Here is a 21329-nt window from a genome sequence, read left to right as displayed (position 1 = left end):
AAAGGATACCACACTAGTTTTAGCAAAATAGCTAATATTTATCTCTGTAAAAAAAGACCAAAATGATAAAAATCCAATATACAGTAACCAACATACTAATATTGCAAACATAGACTTAAAATACAGTTACTTGAAGTTGATAGCTTCGTCTGGGGCTATCTTGGCATCATGAACAAACAAATCCAACAGTTCAGGTCGACCGCAGCATTGCGGGCCAGCTACGGTGTCCAGAAGACCCACAATCAATACCTTTGAAATGGAGGGTGTAATGGACCTTGCGATGAACTCTGGAGAGGCAGCGTTGGCAGGCGTTGCTCCCAGGGGTTGATGCAGGAGTCATCAGGCCCTTGAGGTCATGAGATTGAAGTCAGGAGCGCCGGTATCGGTAGGTGTTGGGGCTGCAGTGCAAAATAGAGCAGTGCAGCATGAGATGCCTTCAGGTCACGTTGCAGGTAGCAGCTTGGTGATGGCATCCAGCGCCGTCGGTGAGACCAGGGCTGTGGTGCTCCTCACTTAAGCAATGTCGTCTGTAGACGATCTGTAGTCAATGGTGCTGGTGTTGGTAGGCAAAGGCTGCCGTGTGGGATCGGGCGGTGCGTGGAGTGCCTTACGAGTGGCAGGCAGCGGCGTTAATGTTGGCGTGGAGTGTTGTCATGGAGGATGCCAGGGTGGCAATGTGAAGCAAGGCGGCGGTGCGAAGTGCGATGCCCTCAGGTCACAGTGCAAGCAGCAGCTCAGTGGCGGCATCAGGTGGCAGTGAGCCCCGGGTTGCTGTGTGAAATGGGGCAGTACTCTCTGTGGTGCCAACAGGTCACGTAGCTGGCAGCGGAGTCATTGATCGCATCGGGTTGCTTTTTCTCCTAATGCAGCACAAAAGCACACAGTTCCCAGTTCTAGTAGCAGATGATTTTGAAGTTTTTACTGTTCCTGAGACTTCCTGAACAGAGGGAACTCTTTACCTCAAGCCCTTGGAGAAACTTAGTAAAATAAGTTGCGGAAAGTCCAGTTCTTTCACTGCCCAAGACAGAAACAGCCACTGTATGCCATCACAGCAAAGTGGTAGTTCCTTCTCACAGCTTCTCCAGCTTTTCTACTTGATAGGTTCGTTATTCCAAACAAGTTCTAAAGTTCTGGGGTTAGGGCCCCAAAACCTATACTACTTGTTGTACTATTCTGTAATATGAAAGTTGGAATAAATTTTTGACACAATGATGCTTTTTTTCTGTGCAGTAGAGGGACATTTTTGCCTTCTTCCAATTGCACATTCAACTACATGTAAGGAGCAGTTGTTTCATTGCCAGTGTAGCTTTTCTTCTGAAATGATTGCAACTTGTAACAGCCACCAAAGATTGAGGCTTTCAATCTTCTTGACTTTAAGAGGTAGCTTCTGACAGGAATTCTATTGCAGAATGTTCCTGCAGTTTATGAGGCTTGAATGACATTGACATAACAGATTACCCACAATACAACAGCAAAGCAGATCAAAAGACTGTTGAATGACAACAATTACATTAATTCGTAGGGAGCTTTTTCATTTCAGAGATTATGGTTCTTGTCATTAATTTATCATCTCCTGAAAGAGATACATTTTTAAGGACCGAAAACCATGATTATGATAAAGTGGGAAAAGAATAATTGATCCCATTAGGGAATCAGAGTATTAAACTATGAGGGACAGAGGCCCTGCCCTGAAGGGTAGATGCACACAGAGAGCTGGTTCACCACAAAAGAGCATTTTCTTTAAACAGAGCACATGTGACTGGCCTACTTCGGAATCCTGCAGCCAAAGATGTGTCAGAACTTCCTTCGTTTCTTTTCAGTCGTGAATTTCTCCATCACTCAATCGCTACAAAATACTGAATCAAGCCCAAGCTCGTTAACTCTCTAAACCTCCAGCCTATGAGTCCACCCCAAACTAGTCTATCAAATCTGTTGAGTTCCCACTCTACTCTGCCCTCAGTGTTATCTCTCATACCAGAAATATTGGGAGGGCTGTGAACTTTCATCTCCATACAATAAAGAAATAAATATCTGTCACCTTTTCCTCCAGATCTGCTAAAAGCAGCTTCCCACACAATGGTCATCTAAACACACTACTGACTGAAGTTTCTCAATGATCATTGCTGAAAGCAATACTTTATTCAACCAACAGGCTTATCCACTCCACTGGTAAATGTGATCACATTTCTCCTTTACATGACAAGTTGCAATGGTTGCCCATTTCAGCCACAATAAAATGAAAAATCGGCAACTTTTTGTGCTTTTGCTGGCTTGCCCAAATGTTTTTGCAGACAAAGAGGTCTGAGAAGCCATACTACTCCACTATGTAAAATCTCCAAGTTAAGAATCTCTATTGCACAAAGACAATCCTTCTACAGTGGGGCCCCAGCAGCCTGGAATACTCTTCCTCCAGACCTCAGTAGTGTGACTCCCATCTTAACTTTCTGGGAATATATAAAGGCACATCTTTTCAAACAATACTTACAGTATTATCTAGCACCAAACTGACTATTTGCATCAAATGCTCTGTGTTGGACCTGGCCCTCTCTGCAGGGTCGGCCCTAAACTTTTTGCCTTCATCGCTCCTGTTTTCTGAATCCATTTATGTTGACTTTTAGTACTCTGTGCTCTTTACTACTGCTAACCAGTGCTAATGTGCTTGTGCTTCCTTGAAACATTGTACTTTTGGCTTACATTTGTTTGATACATTTAATTTACTTATACATCCTGAGTAAAGTAGTACAACATGTACTCAGGGCCTGTAAATGAAATGCTACCAGAGGGAATGTCCCGATTTGTTCAAGTCTTGCTCACGGTGGCTGAGTTTTCCTGTTAGAGGACTTTTCCCTAAAGAATATAAATTATTCCAATAAGCATAAATATTGGTCAAAGAAGTGCTTTAAATGGGCCGGTACTGCCGATACTGAGTGCCAGCACTTTTTTTATTTTGAGAGGGAGAGTACTTGCACCGCTCAAGAGAGACGTCTCAGAAACAAGCAGGTACTCTTGTAAAGGGTACAGGCACTTTTATTTTTCCATTTCAAGCACTGGGTCAAAGTATGGATCCTTCTCTGCTCTCAGCTTCCATGTCCTGTTTTCTTGATTTGTTTCCTATCCTTTTGGAACTCACACAGCAATCAATTCCTTTTGTGCTCCTTTTTGCTCTGATGATGATCTGAAAGGTTGAAGAAGGTCGAAACGCCATTGACAGTTTTCAGGCCAAATACATTGTTGTGAGATACACATTTTTTACTCAGGTCCTTGCGGGTTTATGGGTTACTCCTGTCATATATACTATGGGCCCAATTCACAAAAGTATTCCGAGACAAAATCCTAACTTTACAACTTTCGGTACTCACAGAGGGCATTTAGGAGTAGTAAAGTTAGAAATCTTAACTTAACTACTCCTAAATGCCTTTTGTGAATACCGAAAGTCATAAAGTTAGGATTTTGTCTCAATTACTTTTGTGAATCGGGCCCTACTAGTTGGCCTGCAGCACTTATTGTGCCACTCACTTAAGTAGCCTCATGCTAGCCATTGCAATCTGTGTGCAGTTTTAAACTGCTAATTCAATCTGGCAAAATAAACCATTTCCAGGCCTAAACGACCCTTTTTAATACATATAAGTCACTCATATGGTAGGCCCTAAATTGCCCACAGAGAAGGGTTCATTGTATTTAAAAAGTTTGACACAGACTTAAGTTTCACATGTCCTGGTAGTGAAACACTCTCAAATTTGTTTTTTAGAACTGCAAGACCTACCTCTCTTGTAGGATGACAGTTTGTTAGCTTATTACAATTAACACGCAATAACTTTTACTTGGGAACAGGTAGAAATGTCATACCTGAGCACTAAAGGATTGTAATTTCAAATCCTTTTTAATGGCTAAGTCAAATTTCGTCACAATTCTGAAAATGCCACTTTTAGAAATAATGCAGCGGGAATCACACTTCATGCGAAACACCAGACCGGACTGTTTCAGTACCTCTGAGTGTACCATGTCTTCAATGCAACAGCAATCTATCCCATTGCGAATGATTCAGCTTGGCTATAGGGTGTCACTACCCCTTCTCAACCCTAAAAACGTGGTCCAGATTGAGCCGGATTTAGCGTTTTACCATCGATTGTATACGAAGTTGAGACTACAGTGAACTAGAGCCATTGCATTTGATGAGCATGAAAAGTTTTCCTTACAATATTATCAGATAGAATCAAGCAGATTTGAATGGTCAACAGTTCTGAGTCCTGAGGAGAACCCAAAAACAAGGTGACGGGTTCAAAACGTTAGACAAGTGGGCAACCAACAAGCACAAAAAAATTGGTGCTGACAATCAGGGTTGAAGGCATATAAAATAAAGTAAACAAGTCTCCTGGTTTTAACCAGTGCAGCACTGTTAGGTTGCTTTGCCCGTTGAATAAGGAGTATAGAAGTATTTGTACAGTGTGTAATAAGTAACACCTCCTTGAGGGCAACCAAATCCAGAACTGATGTATTTGTTTTTTGTAATGTAAGTTGGTGTCTGTGTTCAATGTCTTGGCTTTACAGTGATATTGTGTGGGTGCAATGTATTGTAAATTCAAGATATATTCATATTTTTTTTTCATGTATGATAATTTCTACTAAAAAGTAATATAATCAATGATTAAAAAAAATGGTAATCACTGGTATTGAATACAATGGTCATGAAAGAAACTAAGGATGTGTAGAAGGCAAGTCAGCACTGACATTTTTTGTAGTGTTTTGACTTTTAGAAAGTTGGCATTTTCTTGTCCTAACCATTTGGTGCCTGCAACCTGTGCCCTGGGTCACATGACTAGGTGTCGTTGGTAGTTGGCCTTTGTGTATTTCTCCCAAACAGTTCTGCACAGGAGGACTGGATGTTGACACGATGGGTCATCCTGACAGAATGGACGGGCGTGTTGTCACCTATTACACTTGCACTTCAATAGGGGCTTCCACCTGTAATCGCAAAGAACTTCACACTAGTCCTTTTTCTCCCCCAGACTTCTTGGGGCTTAGGCAGCAGAAGGAAGTAAAGTCCAAAAGCAGATGTAGGGTAGGTCTACAGATGTTTGTCCCACTTGAAAGCTGGCACCAGGTTTAAATAATGGACCATGAGATCCAATCTTCAGAACACTTTGGACCTGTGGACTCCACAAGAAGAAGGACTGCCCAGCTGCCTGAGAACAGCGCTGCTGCCTGCGGACTGTCCGGCTGTTTGAGGACTGCTCTACTACCTGAGGCCGCCCTTACTGCAAATCTAAGGACTTCCAGAGTGTCTCCAAGGGTCAGTCAATTGACCCCTGTTCTAAGCTACAAGGACACAACAGGCTTCTGGCTGGTGGCTTCATCGTAACTGGCAGAGGACAATGCTTCTCAATGCAAGTCCTCACATTGCTAGCTCAAGGCCGGTTGCCTCCCCAGCACCGGCCCAGCGTGATGCATCTCGACGCAATGAAGCCTTGCACTGGTGTCTTTATCGACCTGATGCAGAGTGACGCATCTCAACACCAGCATAGTGGCTCTTGTTCTGCGACTGTGACATCACAGACCCAGTACAGCACATCTTGGTGCAGGACCACACATTGCGGTTCCTGCTTGACGGCTCCTCGACGCAGGGTGGCACAGGACCGCGCAGGCGTGGGGGCTGATTTTTGAGCCCTTGTGACACTTTTACTCCACCTGTGCATCACTTTTTGTGATGCAACAGTGGCGTAAAAAATGCACCATGTTGCGCCCTATTTACAAAGTGACACATCTAGGCAGATGGGTCACTTTGTAAAGGCCTGCGCCACATTATACCTGAGCCAGTTATAATGTTTTCAGGGTGGGCATTCCCCCACAAAAAGCCTTGTAGAAGTGGCACATTGAAATCTATGAGATTTCAGTGCAGCACTTCTAGGATGCCATTGAGTCAATATCTTACGCCTGCCTCACAGCAGGTGTAAGACTGACACAGTCCATTTCACATGGGACTTGCAGGAGTTGCGTCTGTTTTCAGACACAACCCAGCAATGCGTCACAGATACGTAAAAAAATACTGACATATCTGTAACTCCTTGCGACATGATGCTTCATACAGTAAATATGACACATCCATCATGTCCAAGGAGGGTGCACTAAGAAGTGACGCATTGCTGTTTTCACGCAGCGATGCGTCACTTCTCATAAATAAGGCCCTTAGCATCTTGATTCCAAAGACACAATGTACTATCCCAGTGGGTCAAGCTTGGTCCCATGCCCAGCCTGCGCTCCATCACGTTTGGCTCGAACTTGTGATTTTGTCCCAGTCCAGTACGACCAGATCCCCAGAATTAGCACAATTTTGCTTATAAGCGCTATTTTCTCTGAAATCTTTAAAACGGCATATCTATGGTTCTATTGACTGGATTTTTGTTGTTTTGGTGTCATCTTCTCAATTAGGCGTTTCTTTATTGTCTCAAGTGGTGTTGAATCATTTTTGTGTAGTATGTTTACTTTATTGCTTTTTGTGTGCTGCATAAACATTTTACACATTGCCTCTAAGTTAAGCCTTACTGTTTTTGTCCCAAACTGCCAGAGGGTTAAGGACAGGTTAATTTAGTGACTTTTGTGGTTCACCCTGATAGGCAGTTGTGTTTGTTTCTTTAGAAGGGTATTCACCCCCCCCCCCCACCAAAACCCATTTTCTCACACTCTGTCTTTAATACTCATTTCATTTGTTAGCCACTAATTCACTCACTCAGGTTAGTACTCTGTAAAAGGCTCATTATACTACCAGATAGTCCAACTGTTGAGCTATGTCCTTTTCAGGCAGAACAAAATGGCAGCATGATAAGGGCTGGGCAGTAGAATTGCATGCATATTATGCTAGTCAATGACACAAAATAAGTAGCACAGATACTTCCTAAATATCATTGCATTGCAAACCAGCATATCCCTGTATCGTCCAGGCTTCGTGTAAATTAATTGCTCCGAAGATAATCTCTATTTCCTAGTTATATGACTGATTCTGACATTACATAGTGAGTGCAAGTGAAATGGTGAGTTTTGGGGACTTCCAGAGGTGCAGTAAGTTTGCTTGGTGCGGATATTCAAAAGGCACACATTTCATGCTTGTAGTCTGTCAGCTGTGAACTTCATATACGTTATGGTGATATGGGGGAGTGCTAAAGTTACACCGCTGGTTGCAGGTGATGTGTTCGAGCACTTATCTTTGGTCAGGTACCAGGACTTTTTTCATCCTCGAACTTTGATCTAGAGCAAGAAGGAGAAGGGCAGAAAAGGGAGAAAGAATAAGGAAGAGAAAGATAGAAAAACAATGCCACAGGGAGAAAGAAGTGAGGAAAAAGAACCTGAAACAGTGATTACAAAAGAGACAAACAGTGTAGAGTGATATAAGAAAGAGGTAAATCAAGACTAGGTAGCCTTGGTATTCACAATCCTGGCATTCAACAGCACGAGAAGTGAGCACCGAAGAAAAACTTCGAGCACTTGCACTTAGTTTTCACTTCTACAAATTAAACGTTGTATTTTGGAGAAGTGCAGAAGAATTTGGTTAGAAAATAGAGCAAGTGCTCCTCTCCTGTCTGTCTGCTGGACAGCATACATGGCTGTAAATCCCGACCCCACCCACTACCACTGCCTCTTTTCCATCTCCTTTGCTGAAAAAGACAACTATTTCCTTTTTTGGAACCTTTCACATGAAAAAAAAACATAACAATGTTGAAATATGAAGATTTGTTTTATTCTTATATTACATGTTTTTAAGCCAGTCGTCTTTTTTTCTCTTTTTCTACATAATGGTGGACAAGCTATGGCTGTTTTTACACATTAAAAAAAAATATGCAAACTCTATATTGCAACATCACAGTCAAGTGCCATTTTTATTAAACGGAAAAAGTTCAGAAATCATAAGGCTTCAACAAAAGATAATTAGAGGTGTCTCTTTTTTTCTGAGGGCTAGATTTCAGCCTGTTTCCTTTTTTTTTTGCTTCTATATTGATTTCCGTTTCCTCAAATCTGTAGTTAGCTCCTGTGTTCATATCGTTGTTTAGTGGTTTCTATACATCACTGATGTACCAACCAAGAACAACAAGAAAAAATACAAATCCCGACATGCCTCTTTGCCTCATTTGTTGCCAGCAGCCCAAGAATGTGATTAACCACTCTTAACCAATCATGTCTTTGAATCCTTCCTTCTCTCTCTGATTACACCTGTGCATTTTCATCTCGGTTAGTTGAATATACCTCAAGACGTTGGTATCTGGAAGGGCAAAAAAGAAGAGAATTATATTGATACACAAGTACTTTCCCTGATGAGTCTATTCATTGGCAGTGTGGTAACCATATGCACTCCTAGTTATTAGAGATGGCGTAGGATGTCTAAGACTCAATTTACCGATCCTTCCACTATAGTAAAATTAAACTGAACCCACAAAGTTTGTCAAATTTCCTATGGAAAAAAGTGTATCGAAATGTCATCAACTCTACCATTGGTGCTGATCAATTTGAGTCACTCACCATCAGCATGGATGGACCTTACCCACTCCTTTACGCTTTTGAACTGAAAATAATTTATACTATAGCAAACTTCACCTACTTCGGAAAGCTCATTGTCAAGCCATATAATCCTTTGTGATTGACAGTCCCTTCTATTTCTTTTCTTAGCTTATATATGCAACTATATTGATTGTGTAATCTCTAATCGTGAGGAGTGACCAAACAAAAACTTGACAAAAATGTTCTGCTGGTAATCTTGCCAGATGTGAAAAAGAAAAAGACAAATAAAGCTTGTTAAAAAAAATCAGCATGGCTGGAGAACTCACAGATCTCTTGCATACACTTGCAAATCTAGACATGAGGCGTTTAGGAAATTTGTACATAAAAAGTATACTTAAATTTCAAGTTTTTGACATCAATCAATGACTTCAACCAAACTGGTTACAATACCTAGCTCCAGAAGGAATAGAATGGCTTTGAATATGCCCCAAAAACTATTCAAAATGCCAACCCAACCAAAGGATCATTTGGTTTCAGGAACAAGGAGGGGTGATACCGTAGCGGTAATAACTGAGAAGAAGGGATAATGCTGTCTCCATGTGGCACTTTAATTGTCAAGGTTCATTTTAGTTGTTGAATAATGGTTCATGTTTTGAGAGCTTATGGGTGTCTGGCCGACCAAGCCGAATTGCTTTAATTTCAAGCTGTGGTAAGGCTACTGACAGGTTATAGGAAATGGGAGATGACGTGCAGCGTGCACTTTAGATTGATCTCACAACAGGGATCCTCGCATATTGATCACAGCCTCCTTCACAGGTACATCCAGTCGTACACGTGAGGGTATTCAGGCCGGCACACCTTTATGAGAAGCCCACCCTTGGTCATCGCCTTCCAGATTTTCAAGAGTCACAGGGGGCATATTATCAAGGACAGGCGATACATTATCGTCGCTTTTATCGGCAGGAAACTGCCGATAAAGCAGCGATAATGGCCTTGATAATATGCTCTATGAATTCCAATCGAAGCCCATGTTATCTGGACCCTTGAGCCTTTGACCTCCTTTATTACATAGGCTTTATTTGTAACTTTATACAGTTATCAATGCCGATTACATGCTGTTATACTAGGAGAGAACAACACAGCATCCACACAAGATGAAATTCAAATCAGCCAAAAATAAATATATTTTGTTATAACTCAGTAGGCTTACCGCCCCCTGGTCCTAGTGAGTACCGCTCCATAAGAATTAATAATTGCACTGTGGCATACTGAGGCTAAAGAAAGTAAGCAGAGTATGAGGCAAAACATAATTATTAACCACTCACTTCAAGGTATCATTTTTGTAGCAGTTCTGACCAATGAGGGTTGGTATTTCACAACAGCATCAATTAATCTGTTACAATAATCATCATTCCTCAAAAAACAACTCAGACATGGAATGCCTTCCTCAGGGTTAGATTAAAGAGAAATTCATCCAGTGATTTTGCAGTGTGTGAGAAATTAATCCAGTGTTTTTGCAGTGTGTGTGTGTCTACAATAAATTTGGCAGTGCAAAGAATTGGAACAAATCATACTCACAGAATGCACAGAAAGGAATGGGCTGACACACTAGAACCACAGACTGTCCATTATGGCACCTTTGCCTAACCTCAATTGTCTACTTATCTCTATAGTTTATAAATGTTCTCTTCTTATTCTGTTTTCTTGGCTAAACCAAGCTTCTTGTCCCATAAGATATTCAAGTGCACCTCGGTCTTCTCCCTCCTGGGCATACTTCTACTCATACTTGGGAACCTAAACTCAGGTACCACGCCATCCTCTTGCAGCACAGGAACTGGCGTAACAAAACTTGAGAGGCCCCCCCCTGCAAGTTACGTGAAGGCCCCCCCTCCGCACTCAATCAGGATCTCACCAGCCAGAGTATTGTGCTGAGGGAGCCCCCTGGAGCTTGGGGGCCCCCGTATTATAGGGGCTGCGGGGGCCTGTGTTACACCACTGAGCACAGGGCATCTTCTCTATGTTCTCACCGCAAGGTCATCTCTACAAATGAGATGCAAAAAATGGCCACGTGCAATTATTTACTTTTCAGTATCATGATGCGCCCCACTGCCACTTGTCTCACTGGAATATTGCATACTCTCACAGCTCCTTACATGTCCACGCACATCCACACTTCTGACACTAAGATATATCACTGGGTGCCACACTGCATCACAGCCAGTCACTTATTAAATCGGAAGCATTCAGCTGGGTCTTACAGAGGATGAGGTTCATGGTTGATGGTAAATTGAGAAGCCAAAAGGTGCAACCTATATTTGACTAGCGTTCCTTTTCCAAATCAGGCCTGCCCAACTACTTGCTCTCTTACATAATTCTGTAAATTTTGTTTCTGTCCTTCCGAAGGTTCTAGAAACATTGGTATCAATAAGGTCAAATCAAGTGGACCAATCACATTTTTTGAATGATATTCGACATGAATTGAAATCCTTTAAAAATAATCTGGGTGGTTCCACAAATGCTCAATTATCTGCTACAGTAATGGCTACAGAGCCTTCGGGGATGCATAGTATTATTACAGGGAAACCTGAATGCCAGTTAAATATGGAGAGATCTGTTTATATCTCTAAATACCCTATGCTTGTCTGGAAAAAGCAGAGGGATTTTATTCCCTCTAAACTCACCGCAAGGTTGTACAGTACAATGGGGGTCAGGCCTTGGAAAGGATTGCTTAGGTTCCGAGCCCAGGTGTAGTCAAAAAGAAAAACCTGCATTTTGAAAGGGAAACACAGTAATGGCACCTGTCCCCTAGCTCAACATCCCAGACCCCAAGGTGATAGCACCGTGAATGTACTCCCATGTAAAAAGACACCTAAAAAGGTAAAACAGAATGTAAAAACCCGCCCTAAAACCAGTCCAGATCTCCTTCCTACTTCCCCGGTAGTTCGTTCTACCGCCTCTCAGAAAGAATAATTAGCAGTCCTTCAGCCTTCAAACAAATTGCCCAAAGAACCCCCTCTGCTTATGAATCATTTCATAGATCGCATCTAGGAAGCTCAAAACTTTTGCTCGATATTACTCATCGAGGAAAAAAAGAAAAGAAACTTGAATCGCTCCAAAATTCTTCAGTTATTCTTACAAACTTCTTAGCTCTCAGGGATAACATTGTTGGACCTAGTGTCTGTGGGGTTTCAATTGGGCGACCAAGGTAGAGAAAGTTCTAGAGTTTCTTTCATCTCCCCTTGTATTGTGGACCTAGTACTTAAGGCTGATGAAGACCTAGCAAAAGTAGGGCAACAGGCCCTCTGCCCTATAAAAAAGAGCCCTCAATTATTAGCACCTCAGTCTTGTTAGTTTCCACCCACCATTTTAAATTTGCACAATGGGTTATCAGCAACTCAATGGGTAGGATCTATACCATATATCCCGCCCCTATGGCCCTAAGCTACACAGCAAAGTAGTCATCCACCCACCGATTTGAGAGTTGTTATAGTAAACAATAGGCCATTCTCTCAGTCCAGGCAATTAGTATGGGCTCAAGGTAATAGGTTCTCCCCCCGCGGCACCTGCCGGAGGAAGGTAATTGGAATATTAGGTCCACCCTATCCTAGAACGAGGAGTCCTCTCAAAATCTAAGAATCCTAAATTGGAATATCCATGGGTTCAAACGTTTGAGGAACAGCAGTGAATTGGAAGAAAGTTTAAAACCCCTCCATTTGGTATTCCTTCATGAGTCTTGGCTAAGAGAGTTCCAGTCAGTAGAAGGCTTCATGGCTTTGAATAGTAAAAGTCACTGTTGAGGGAAGGGGAAAGCTTCCGCAGGTGTACTAACTAGTGACTAAGGTGATTAAGAGACCATTAGAGGTCATAAATGTTTCAAGTGGTCTGCAGTTATCAGTCGTGGCAATGGGTGTGGGTAAAAACTGTTCTTAGTTACTTTTTACTTATAAATGTCTATATTCATAAAGAAGACCATCTGCAAATGAAACGCTGGTTGGAATTATTTGAATCTCCTTTCCAGCATTTGGTGGCAAAATATCCGGAAGCAGTGAGAATAATGGTAGGGGATCTAAATGCTTGTCTCTCCCTGTACAGCTAAACCAGCACTTGGAGGAAGCATTGGATTCCAACAATATTCCTTTAGCACAGTTTCCCCCAGGTACCATCAAAAAAGAGGATAAAGTGCTGAGTCAAAGGCTGGCAAGCCACGGTCTGATTTATTTAAATGGTTGTTTTAAAAATGATTCACCAGCAGCAGCAACATTCCGGCAGGGCCACACTCTGGGGCCTATTGATGACATATTTACGTCCCTTTGGCATTTTGGACTCTTTTTTTTTTATAATCAATTTTTATTGTTTTAGTAAAATGCAGCAAAGAAGAACAGTACCAGCTCTGAATACAGTGAGCAGTGCATAGCAGTGACAAAAAATCAAGACCCCAGCATATACAATTCAACATACGTGCAGCATCAGCAGTGTCCTCACCCATGTCCATAATTGGTCATTCGGAATGCTCAGTCTTCCACCACCCAACCATTTTGGCCTCTTTAAGAGTTCTGAGGTTGCAAAATAGGACGGCAGTGACCACTGGACAACTATAGCAGTTCTCAATGTGTGTGACCCAGTGTCCCCTGAGAGGGTTTTGCCTTTAGAGATGTCCTACCCATGTAGGCTCTCACACGTTTAGACACTATGCTTCTTCAACAATTAGCTTCCCTTCAGTTAGAAGACATGATCGTTACTCACCCTATTCATGTTGATGATGTAGTTGTGTGGTAAAATAATATTGTGCAATGAGTTTTGGGCTATATTTCAGTGAAAATATGTGAAAAGGGCGTACAGACAAAATCCCGCCCGCAGGGCCTTACAGGCTGGTTCGATCTGGACTGCCAAAAGTTGAAACGATTGGTGAGACAGAGAGCAAAGAGGGTTAGGCGTTCCTTCAGCCACCCAAGAGCTGGTCAAACTTAAATGCCAATATAAATCCCTTGTGCAGACAAAAAAGGCAGTATTTTATTACAGTAAGCGGAAGGAGATGCAGGAGATTATATCATTAAATAACCAGCAAAAATTCTGGACAAAGGTAATGAGTTTAATGGTCAAAACAGGAGCTCTCTGGCCTGTAGGATTCCAGAAGCCCAGTGGGCCACTTATTTGACTGAGTTATATAGGGGACCTTTAGGTTCAGGCAGCCCTCAGCATATCTACGGGGAAACTCTCCCAGTCATCTGGTTTTCTGTTAAGGAAGTTAAGGCCGTTATTGAGAGAATAAAACTCTCCCGTGCTGCTGGCCCTGACAATGTTCCAGCAAATAGTGTCTGGTGGACTACAATTTACTCTTTAATCTTTTTACCTGGAAGGCGTCCGTAGTAAAACTGATCTTAAAAAGGGGAGCGGTTCAGACCTGATGCACTATAGACTTATAGGCCTCCTGGATATTTCATTAAAGATTTTCTCAAAATTATCCTAGCCAAACTCGAAGATTGGGTCACTGAAACTAACAGAATCCCACTAGAACAAGGGGGCTTTTGGGAGGGTCATTCCTTCATAGACCACTGTTTTGCTCTGTGGGCTATTACTCAAAAGGCTCTGGAGTAAAATCAAAGACTGTGCAGTTGTTTTGCAGATTTATGGACATCCTTTGATTCTGTTGACAGGGATATTCTGTGGGGAAAACCTGCTGCTTGGAACCTACCACCAAACGTTCTTAGGGCTCTTCAATCCTTGCACTCCGGTAAATAGGCTCAGGTCGAGTTAGATAAGCAGGGTCAGTTGTCCCAAAGAATTCCTATTGGCAACGGCCTGTGCCAGGGGTGCGTTTTAGGACCCTTACTTTTTAGTCAATTTATGTCTGACCTCCCAAATGTTATTTCCCAATCAAAGTTTTTTTCGCCTAAAATTGTGGACCAGCATCTTGTTTGTCTGGTTTATGCAGACAATTTGGTATTATTGGATTATACTCTGATTGGTCTGCAGAGGAAACTCAATGCCTTGGCATCTTATAGTAATCAGAATAAGCTCTGCATTAATCTGGAAGAGACCAAGATTATGATCTTTAGAAAAAAAGTGCAGAGTTTTTCCTGGTATTTAAGTTCACAGGTGGTGGAGCAAGTGGATCAATATAAATACCTAGGTTGAATTTTTAGGAGAAATCTGAATTGGGGTGCGCGTTGGGATGTCATTAAGCAGAAAGCCCTACTGCAGGCAAGCTGTCTGTCCAGATTCAATGGTAGATTTGGGGGGCTATCCCATATCCCATTACTAAAGGCTTATGAAGGGAAGATACCACTGTTAGGCCTGTATGGATGAGAGGTCTTTTCTCTTGATCCAATCTATGAATGGGACAGACTGGAAGGGGTAGTGCTTAAAAGACTTTTATCTCCCCCAAGATACCATGGTCCAGGCTATAAGGAGAAAGTGCAGTATGGTCTCTTGGAATATGGCAGCCTCTACTGGGGCCCTAAGATACTTTAACACACTGTTGGAGGATGATGAGGTGGTTAAAGTCTCCAAATTGTGTTGGGAAGAGATCCAAAGTAGTGAAAGGATGTGGACAAAGGCCGACAGAACCAGAATAATTGCAATTAAGAACCTCCATTTAAAAAGTGGCACAGTTACATCTTGGCTTGCCTTTCCAGGCAAACAAGCACTGAGAGAATCCGCTGCTATGGCGTCAGAATCAATTGATCAATGGTATTTAAAGAATAAATCATCCATTAGTTTCTCGTTTGCACCATTCGGCCAGGATAGTGTTTTACCTTATTTATCACGGTTACCAGACCCAGGTTTAAGAAACGAAATCTTAAGGGTTAGGGTGGGATGTAATCCAATCTACTCATCCCAGCAACATAGGACTAGGGTGGAGAATAATAGAGGTCTCTGTCCCTGCCCTTTGAAAGTTAAATGTACCCTTACGCATATTCTTATGGACTGTGCCTCTTATCTCGTGAATCGAATCAAGTTTTTAAGACTTCTGTTTTTTTAATATGATCTTCTTCATATCAACAAAGCAGTGGTGTTATTGTCTGAGATGCGACATTTAGATGTGGCAGTTGGGATTGCTTGGGTTTTACGATCTGTCAAACAGAATTTTAAAGATGAAATGCAATGGGTTGGGGGGGCGGGTATGCTAGAAGGGGGTTCTTTTAAAGGTTTTAATTGTTAAGTGTGTTTTTTAGAATGTTTTAAGGATAAATGTCTAAATAAACTTGTTTCTGAACCTTGTCCTTCCCAAGAGCATCATTAACTCACCAAACAGGCCCACAGATTCACATTCTTTATCAAATGTTCACACCCAGTGTTTCCTAGTACTTTCCCACTGGCTTGATATTATAAAAACATAATTGTCCTCAGCATACAGGGATATCTCTGCAAGAAAGATGGAGGCACTGTGATGGCGTACTTCTTCGTTACATGGGGTTTGGCTGCTGCTGTCCCAGATCAAGGGTGCATCCACTCAAGACATGTTCTTTGCTGATCGAGAAAGTGTGTCACTGTGGTTTCTGGTTACCTAAAATAATTGACAACCAGCCTCCTGCAAATGAGGATCTTAAATCAAGTGCTGGCGTTTAGAGTGAGCAGCCTGAAACGTGATTCCCAAAGATCCATAATCCCAATGGCTGCCATGAATTTATCACTCAGCTTGCACTAATTTCGAGATAAACATTTCACTTCCTGCTTTGACTTTCCTTAGTGGTTTTTGTAGTTTACTCATTCCAAAGCTTATTTTGTTATTTTTCGGATGTATGACATTACAACGCATGGTTTTACCACGCATGCCTTTACATCGCAGTTTTTACAACGCATGCTGTTACAACGCATAGCGTTAAGGGGTGCTGGATAGTGAATAGTTTAATTTACTATTCCAACTCCAGTCCCCGTGGATAGTAGGGAAGGTGTTGGATAGTAAATTAAATCTATTCCCTATCCTAGAGCGCCCCCCAGCACTATGCGTTGTAATAGTTGCGTCGTAAAGGCACTGCGTGGTAACAGTTGCGTGGAAAAGGATGTTCCCCTTATTTTTCATTATTATGACATCAGGCATCTCTTCATGACTTTCCCAACCTTCATGAAGGTGGTCCACGTTCAGCAGACATATGCCTCAAGCTGGTCATTTTAATATAATAACATTTGAATCATATTTTAGTCCCTCTTCTTGACTTAGATATATTTACTGCTGAGCTTGTGCCAGAGACATTCTGCTTCTCACCCCTCAGCTACACTGATAGAAAGATTACAATGAAGGGCTGGATATAAGTAGGATCAAGTGAAGTATGCAGTTCTGCAGCATTTTCAGCACAATTATGGATTGTTTTGCATTTTACATATAAACCATCATCTTATGCATAGTTGAGATTTTAACAAAAAATGGTTTCTCGCTAAAATGTCTCAGAAATTACTTCATATGATGCCGCGCAGAGGTTTTCTGCACAGTGATAAGTCACCTTTCTTTTACTGATTGCTTCATTGAGGTGTTAAGCTGATCCTGAAGTGAAAATGCCACAAAATGTGCTGCATTATGCCACGTAATTTGACTTTTCTTGCCACATAATTTAGATAACCGTGGAGTATAAACTGTTCCTCCCAAACTGCATCATCCAGTGGCTCTGGCTATAAATATGCCAAGTCATGAGGAGGCACCAAACATTTTTTAAACCAAAAGTAAGTTTTCATGTCTCCAGTGCTGGACTCACCCTCAAAAATCAAGGACTGTGAAGCCGAAGAGAGGGGTTTGTAGTAATAACCACTTAGGGCCTTGTTACGACTATGGTGGTGGCGGTCCGACGACTGCACACTCTGGGACCAGCCACAGTATTACAACTAAGGCAGTAGGACCACCATGAGGCCGCCTGGATTAAGAATCCCGCTGGGCCGGCGGTCTTTCACTGGGAAGAATATGCTGCCGGTGCCGCAGCCGGGACCGCCAAGCACATTTGTAGTTGCCTCATCACCCTCCTTTTCATGGTGGTGAGCCTGCAGTAAAGACAGTGGTGGTGAGAAAACTGTCTCTTGTTGCCTCTGTGCATGGGGGTGCATACAGGGTGGTACTTGGTGTGCCCCCTGTATGTCTGCAACTCCAGTTCCAGCATGGAAATAAATGCACACCATGGTGCATTTCTTTCCATGCTGGAACGTGCTTTGGCGGTCATACGGCGCTGCCTTTCTAAGGCTTACATCCTGGTCAGGCAAGGCAAAGCACTGCCCGCCAGTCCAGGATGTAAGTCCTAATCTGGCGAGTGGAGTGACTACGGGTTTGGCGGTCTTGCAGCGGGATGCTGGCATGGGGGCCCACTGCAAGACCACCAAACTCATAATAAGGCTCTTGGTTCCAGATGTAGTTAATGTCAAATTTGTGAGTTCTTAATAGCGAATTTTACCAATTCGCAATTAAGGACTCGTAAATTTGAATGTAGGTAGGAATCGCTAAAATATTAGCGATTCCTTAATATTCCTTAATAATGAAAGGCAAATTGAGATTAATTAATAAGGAATACCTACCCATTCATTCCTATGAGCTAGGAGGCCCATAGGAATGAATGGGAAGATATTCACTATTTGCGATTCGCTATTAAAGAATCGCAAATAGCGGGAGCTCTTTCAAGGGTGACAGGGTGTCAAAAGGACACCCTGTTGCACCCCTGAAATATGCATGTGTGCACATGTGGCACACGTACATGCCCTAAGGGCATGAATATGTGCCACATGGCACTTTAAAAAAAGCAAAAAAGTGCTTTTTTACAGGAAATCGCTAATTACCACCAATTTGAAGCTGGTGGTAATTAGCGATTCCTTAAGCCTAAAGTGCATTATCTTTTGTGCTACCTACATTGCATTTAAGGAATCGCAATTTGCAATTCCTTAAATGCAAGAGCAAAATAAGGAATCGCAAATGTTGCGATTCCTTATTTTGCTAGTAGGTTGAAACTCACCTACATCGCTCTCAGCCAAATACCGATCGCAAACGCTGAAATTCTGTGAATTTCAGCGTTAGCAATTGGTATTTGGCCACCTACATCTGGCCCTTAGTAAGTAGTGATTATGATAATAATGGTAAATCATGGGCACATCTCATCCCACCAAACATCCGCTAGATAACGCACAGCAGCAGAATTAATGAGTTGCGCCTAGAAGGCCCAGGAGCACCCTACCTTTAGTGGGGTCTCCCAGTGTCAGTTTCCATCTCATCTTACCTGTTGGTTCTCGAATTTTTGCTTCCTTCAGATAGTGCAGGGCGTTCTGGTAGTCGCCGAGGTGGTAGAATGCAATGCCAGCTCTGTACATTGCTTTGAAATGGCTTTTTTGCCTCTCCAGGACCTTCAGGCAGTATTCTTTCACTCGCTCATAGTTCACCAGTTCTGACTGAAGTAAACAGGCTGTTAGAATAATAAAACAGTGTATCAAAGGGAGGGAACTGAAGAAATGTTCAGGGCAAAAAAAAGGCAACGAGAAATCAACTATAGCGGTTAAATGGCTGATTATTGTTTGAGCAATCTGACATGCATCTCACCACATCCCTCGCTGTTATTAAATGCACTCTTATTTCCAAACAGAGAGTGCCATAAACCTCAAATGAACACATAGTTATGATGAGTTGAACTTTCTTACATGGCTAAGATTGGGAACTGGGCATCACCACTTCAGGTGCACAGCTGACAATTGGCCCTGTGTCATGTCTGACACCGTCAACTAGACCTGACTTTTTACCCAGCAGCACTTTGCATGAAAGGACTTGTAGCTTTACGTTGTCCGTTTTAAGTGTGGACTTCCAAACCACAGTCTGCAAAGTTTGATTGGGTAAAAATCCAAGACTGGTTGAGAGTGTTCAACATGGCATGAGGCCACCAGGCACCTATGAACACATCACTGCTAAAGAGACACCCACCCCTATTCGATATATGCTGTGCAACTTTAAACTATCAATAAATTAGATGTGAACTCAAGCCAAATGCTTCATTAAGAACTGTTTTAAAAGAGATGCAGTAATTGAACAGCAAGTTAGGACGTTCCCAAAGGCCATGAGGCCTTCACATACACCAAGCAAAATATCTGGCCAACCCAAGCCTAAATTCAGTGGATGCCTCCTCTGTGCCACTGAATTATCCCTCTTTTCTTGAGAGCAATATATTTATCTCGCCTGGGAATTGCTCCAATAACTCAGCAGAGATATCTTTTGGAGCTTCAGGTCAGCAATAACATATTATTTAGCTGTCCTCAAAGAGAGCTATAGGTCTTTTATTGACCTTAGTTTCAGATCTTTTACACGCTTCATCCATTCAATTGTAAAAACAAGAATTGTAATTGTGTGTGGTTTGATTACGGATAAAAATAAAGGATATCTACCATTGTTCATTTTATTTTGCTACTTATTTTATACTCATCCCTGTAACTTATAAAATAATTATTGAGTTTGGTTCAGAGGGTATTTTAGTGAAAAATCGTTTTAGTCAATGACGCACTAGCTGCGATTGTGTGTAGGGTTTTGTATATCAAATCTAAGGAATAGATAGTTGTGTTATAAGTATTGTTTTGCTTTTATTATATTTAATACATGTATTATACATGTTATATTTTAGAGGTGTCGGTGACCAATATGTTAAAAAGTAGTGGCTGGAGTGTGTAGTGTCTTAACAACCAGTGAAAAGAAGAAATGTATGTGTTTATCATATGAAAATTAATGAAAAAGCTGCATTTTGCTGGAAATGCATTTAACGAGTCTGGGTCTGTAACACAAATAATTAGGGGAGTGCTTGTGGGAGAAGAATGCCAATAATATTGTGGCATAAATACCGTGGGGCGTGCCTATTTTAGTTCAACTAATCAATCATGTTTATTTAGGTTCAATTATAAATATAAATATAAATATATTCATTACAAAGCAGTATAAAATAGATATACAATAAATTAATAAACAGTGGACTGATGGTTACAAATTGTTCAAAAAGCTGCAAAATCAGGTAACAGCAAGAAAGCAGGTCTTCACCTTGTAAAATCACTGTTCTTAGCAAAGGCGCAAGATGCTTATCTGAAGCAGATCTAAAGGAACTGCAGAACAGAGTCAAGTGCATTCATTTTCAGATGATCTGTGGTCACAAGGTCAAAAATTCAGTGTATTTCAAAAGTGACCATCTTTTTAGAAAAAGCAGCATAAACCACGATACCTATTCTTAAATCTAGTGAGTTAGAAATGCTTATAGTGTCATGTGTTGATGTGTTGAATAGAATTAACAACCTGAGACTGAAAGGGTTATACTTTCTATTAGGCAGTGAGATACTGAAGAAAGGTGTGGGCTTTTGTTGCATATATTTTACGGAAAGAAAGAATCGGGAATATAATTTATAAAACTGAGGGTATTGATGGGATAACACTTTCAACAGATTTTCTAACTGCATATAAAGTTATTAAATTGTATTCTGAAGATGTATGAGAAAAAGGAGATAAATGAAGTAAAGATGAGGGATTACTTTGTAACATTATTATTTTGTGATTGCCTTCCATGTACAGCGTACACTGAACTAAGCAATAACTGAAGAAGTAGGATCCGGTCATAAAGAAACTAACTATAGGTAAAGTAACTGTCTCATATTCTTTGTAATTGATCATGATTTGAGAACAATCTTCTTCCATGTTTGACTAAAATCTGTATTGACAATATAATAAAGGAAATTTCAAGGAAGAGATCAAAGAGTTCATCATTATGATAATGCATAAATTCAGAAGTATTCTAGTTCACAGTTAATACTATCATCATATATCGCTGACATATGTATATGTTAAGATATGTAAATCTGGGTAATGCATTTGGAAAGTTTCATTGAGGTACTGATATATAATGATACATGATGGTTTC

General features: G+C 41.4%; 1 protein-coding gene across 1 annotated transcript in view; it reads right to left on the bottom strand.

Annotated features, from left to right (window-relative positions):
- Positions 1 to 7707: 7707 nt before the first annotated feature.
- Positions 7708 to 21329, bottom strand: part of TTC9B (tetratricopeptide repeat domain 9B) — a 205046-nt gene continuing 191424 nt past the window's right edge. Inside the window, exons 2-3 of the mRNA XM_078660665.1 lie at positions 18672 to 18854; positions 7708 to 8248 (exon numbers count right to left, since the gene is read on the bottom strand). Of these exons, the coding sequence (XP_078516791.1) occupies positions 8154 to 8248; positions 18672 to 18854 (278 nt within the window). The 3' untranslated portion in view covers positions 7708 to 8153. The remainder of the gene's footprint in view (positions 8249 to 18671; positions 18855 to 21329) is intronic.

Source organism: Lissotriton helveticus, chromosome 9 (assembly GCF_964261635.1).
Source record: "Lissotriton helveticus chromosome 9, aLisHel1.1, whole genome shotgun sequence".
NCBI lineage: Eukaryota > Metazoa > Chordata > Amphibia > Caudata > Salamandridae > Lissotriton > Lissotriton helveticus.
The sequence above is the reverse complement of the archived record's forward strand: the minus strand, read 5'-3'. Positions and strand labels throughout refer to the sequence as shown.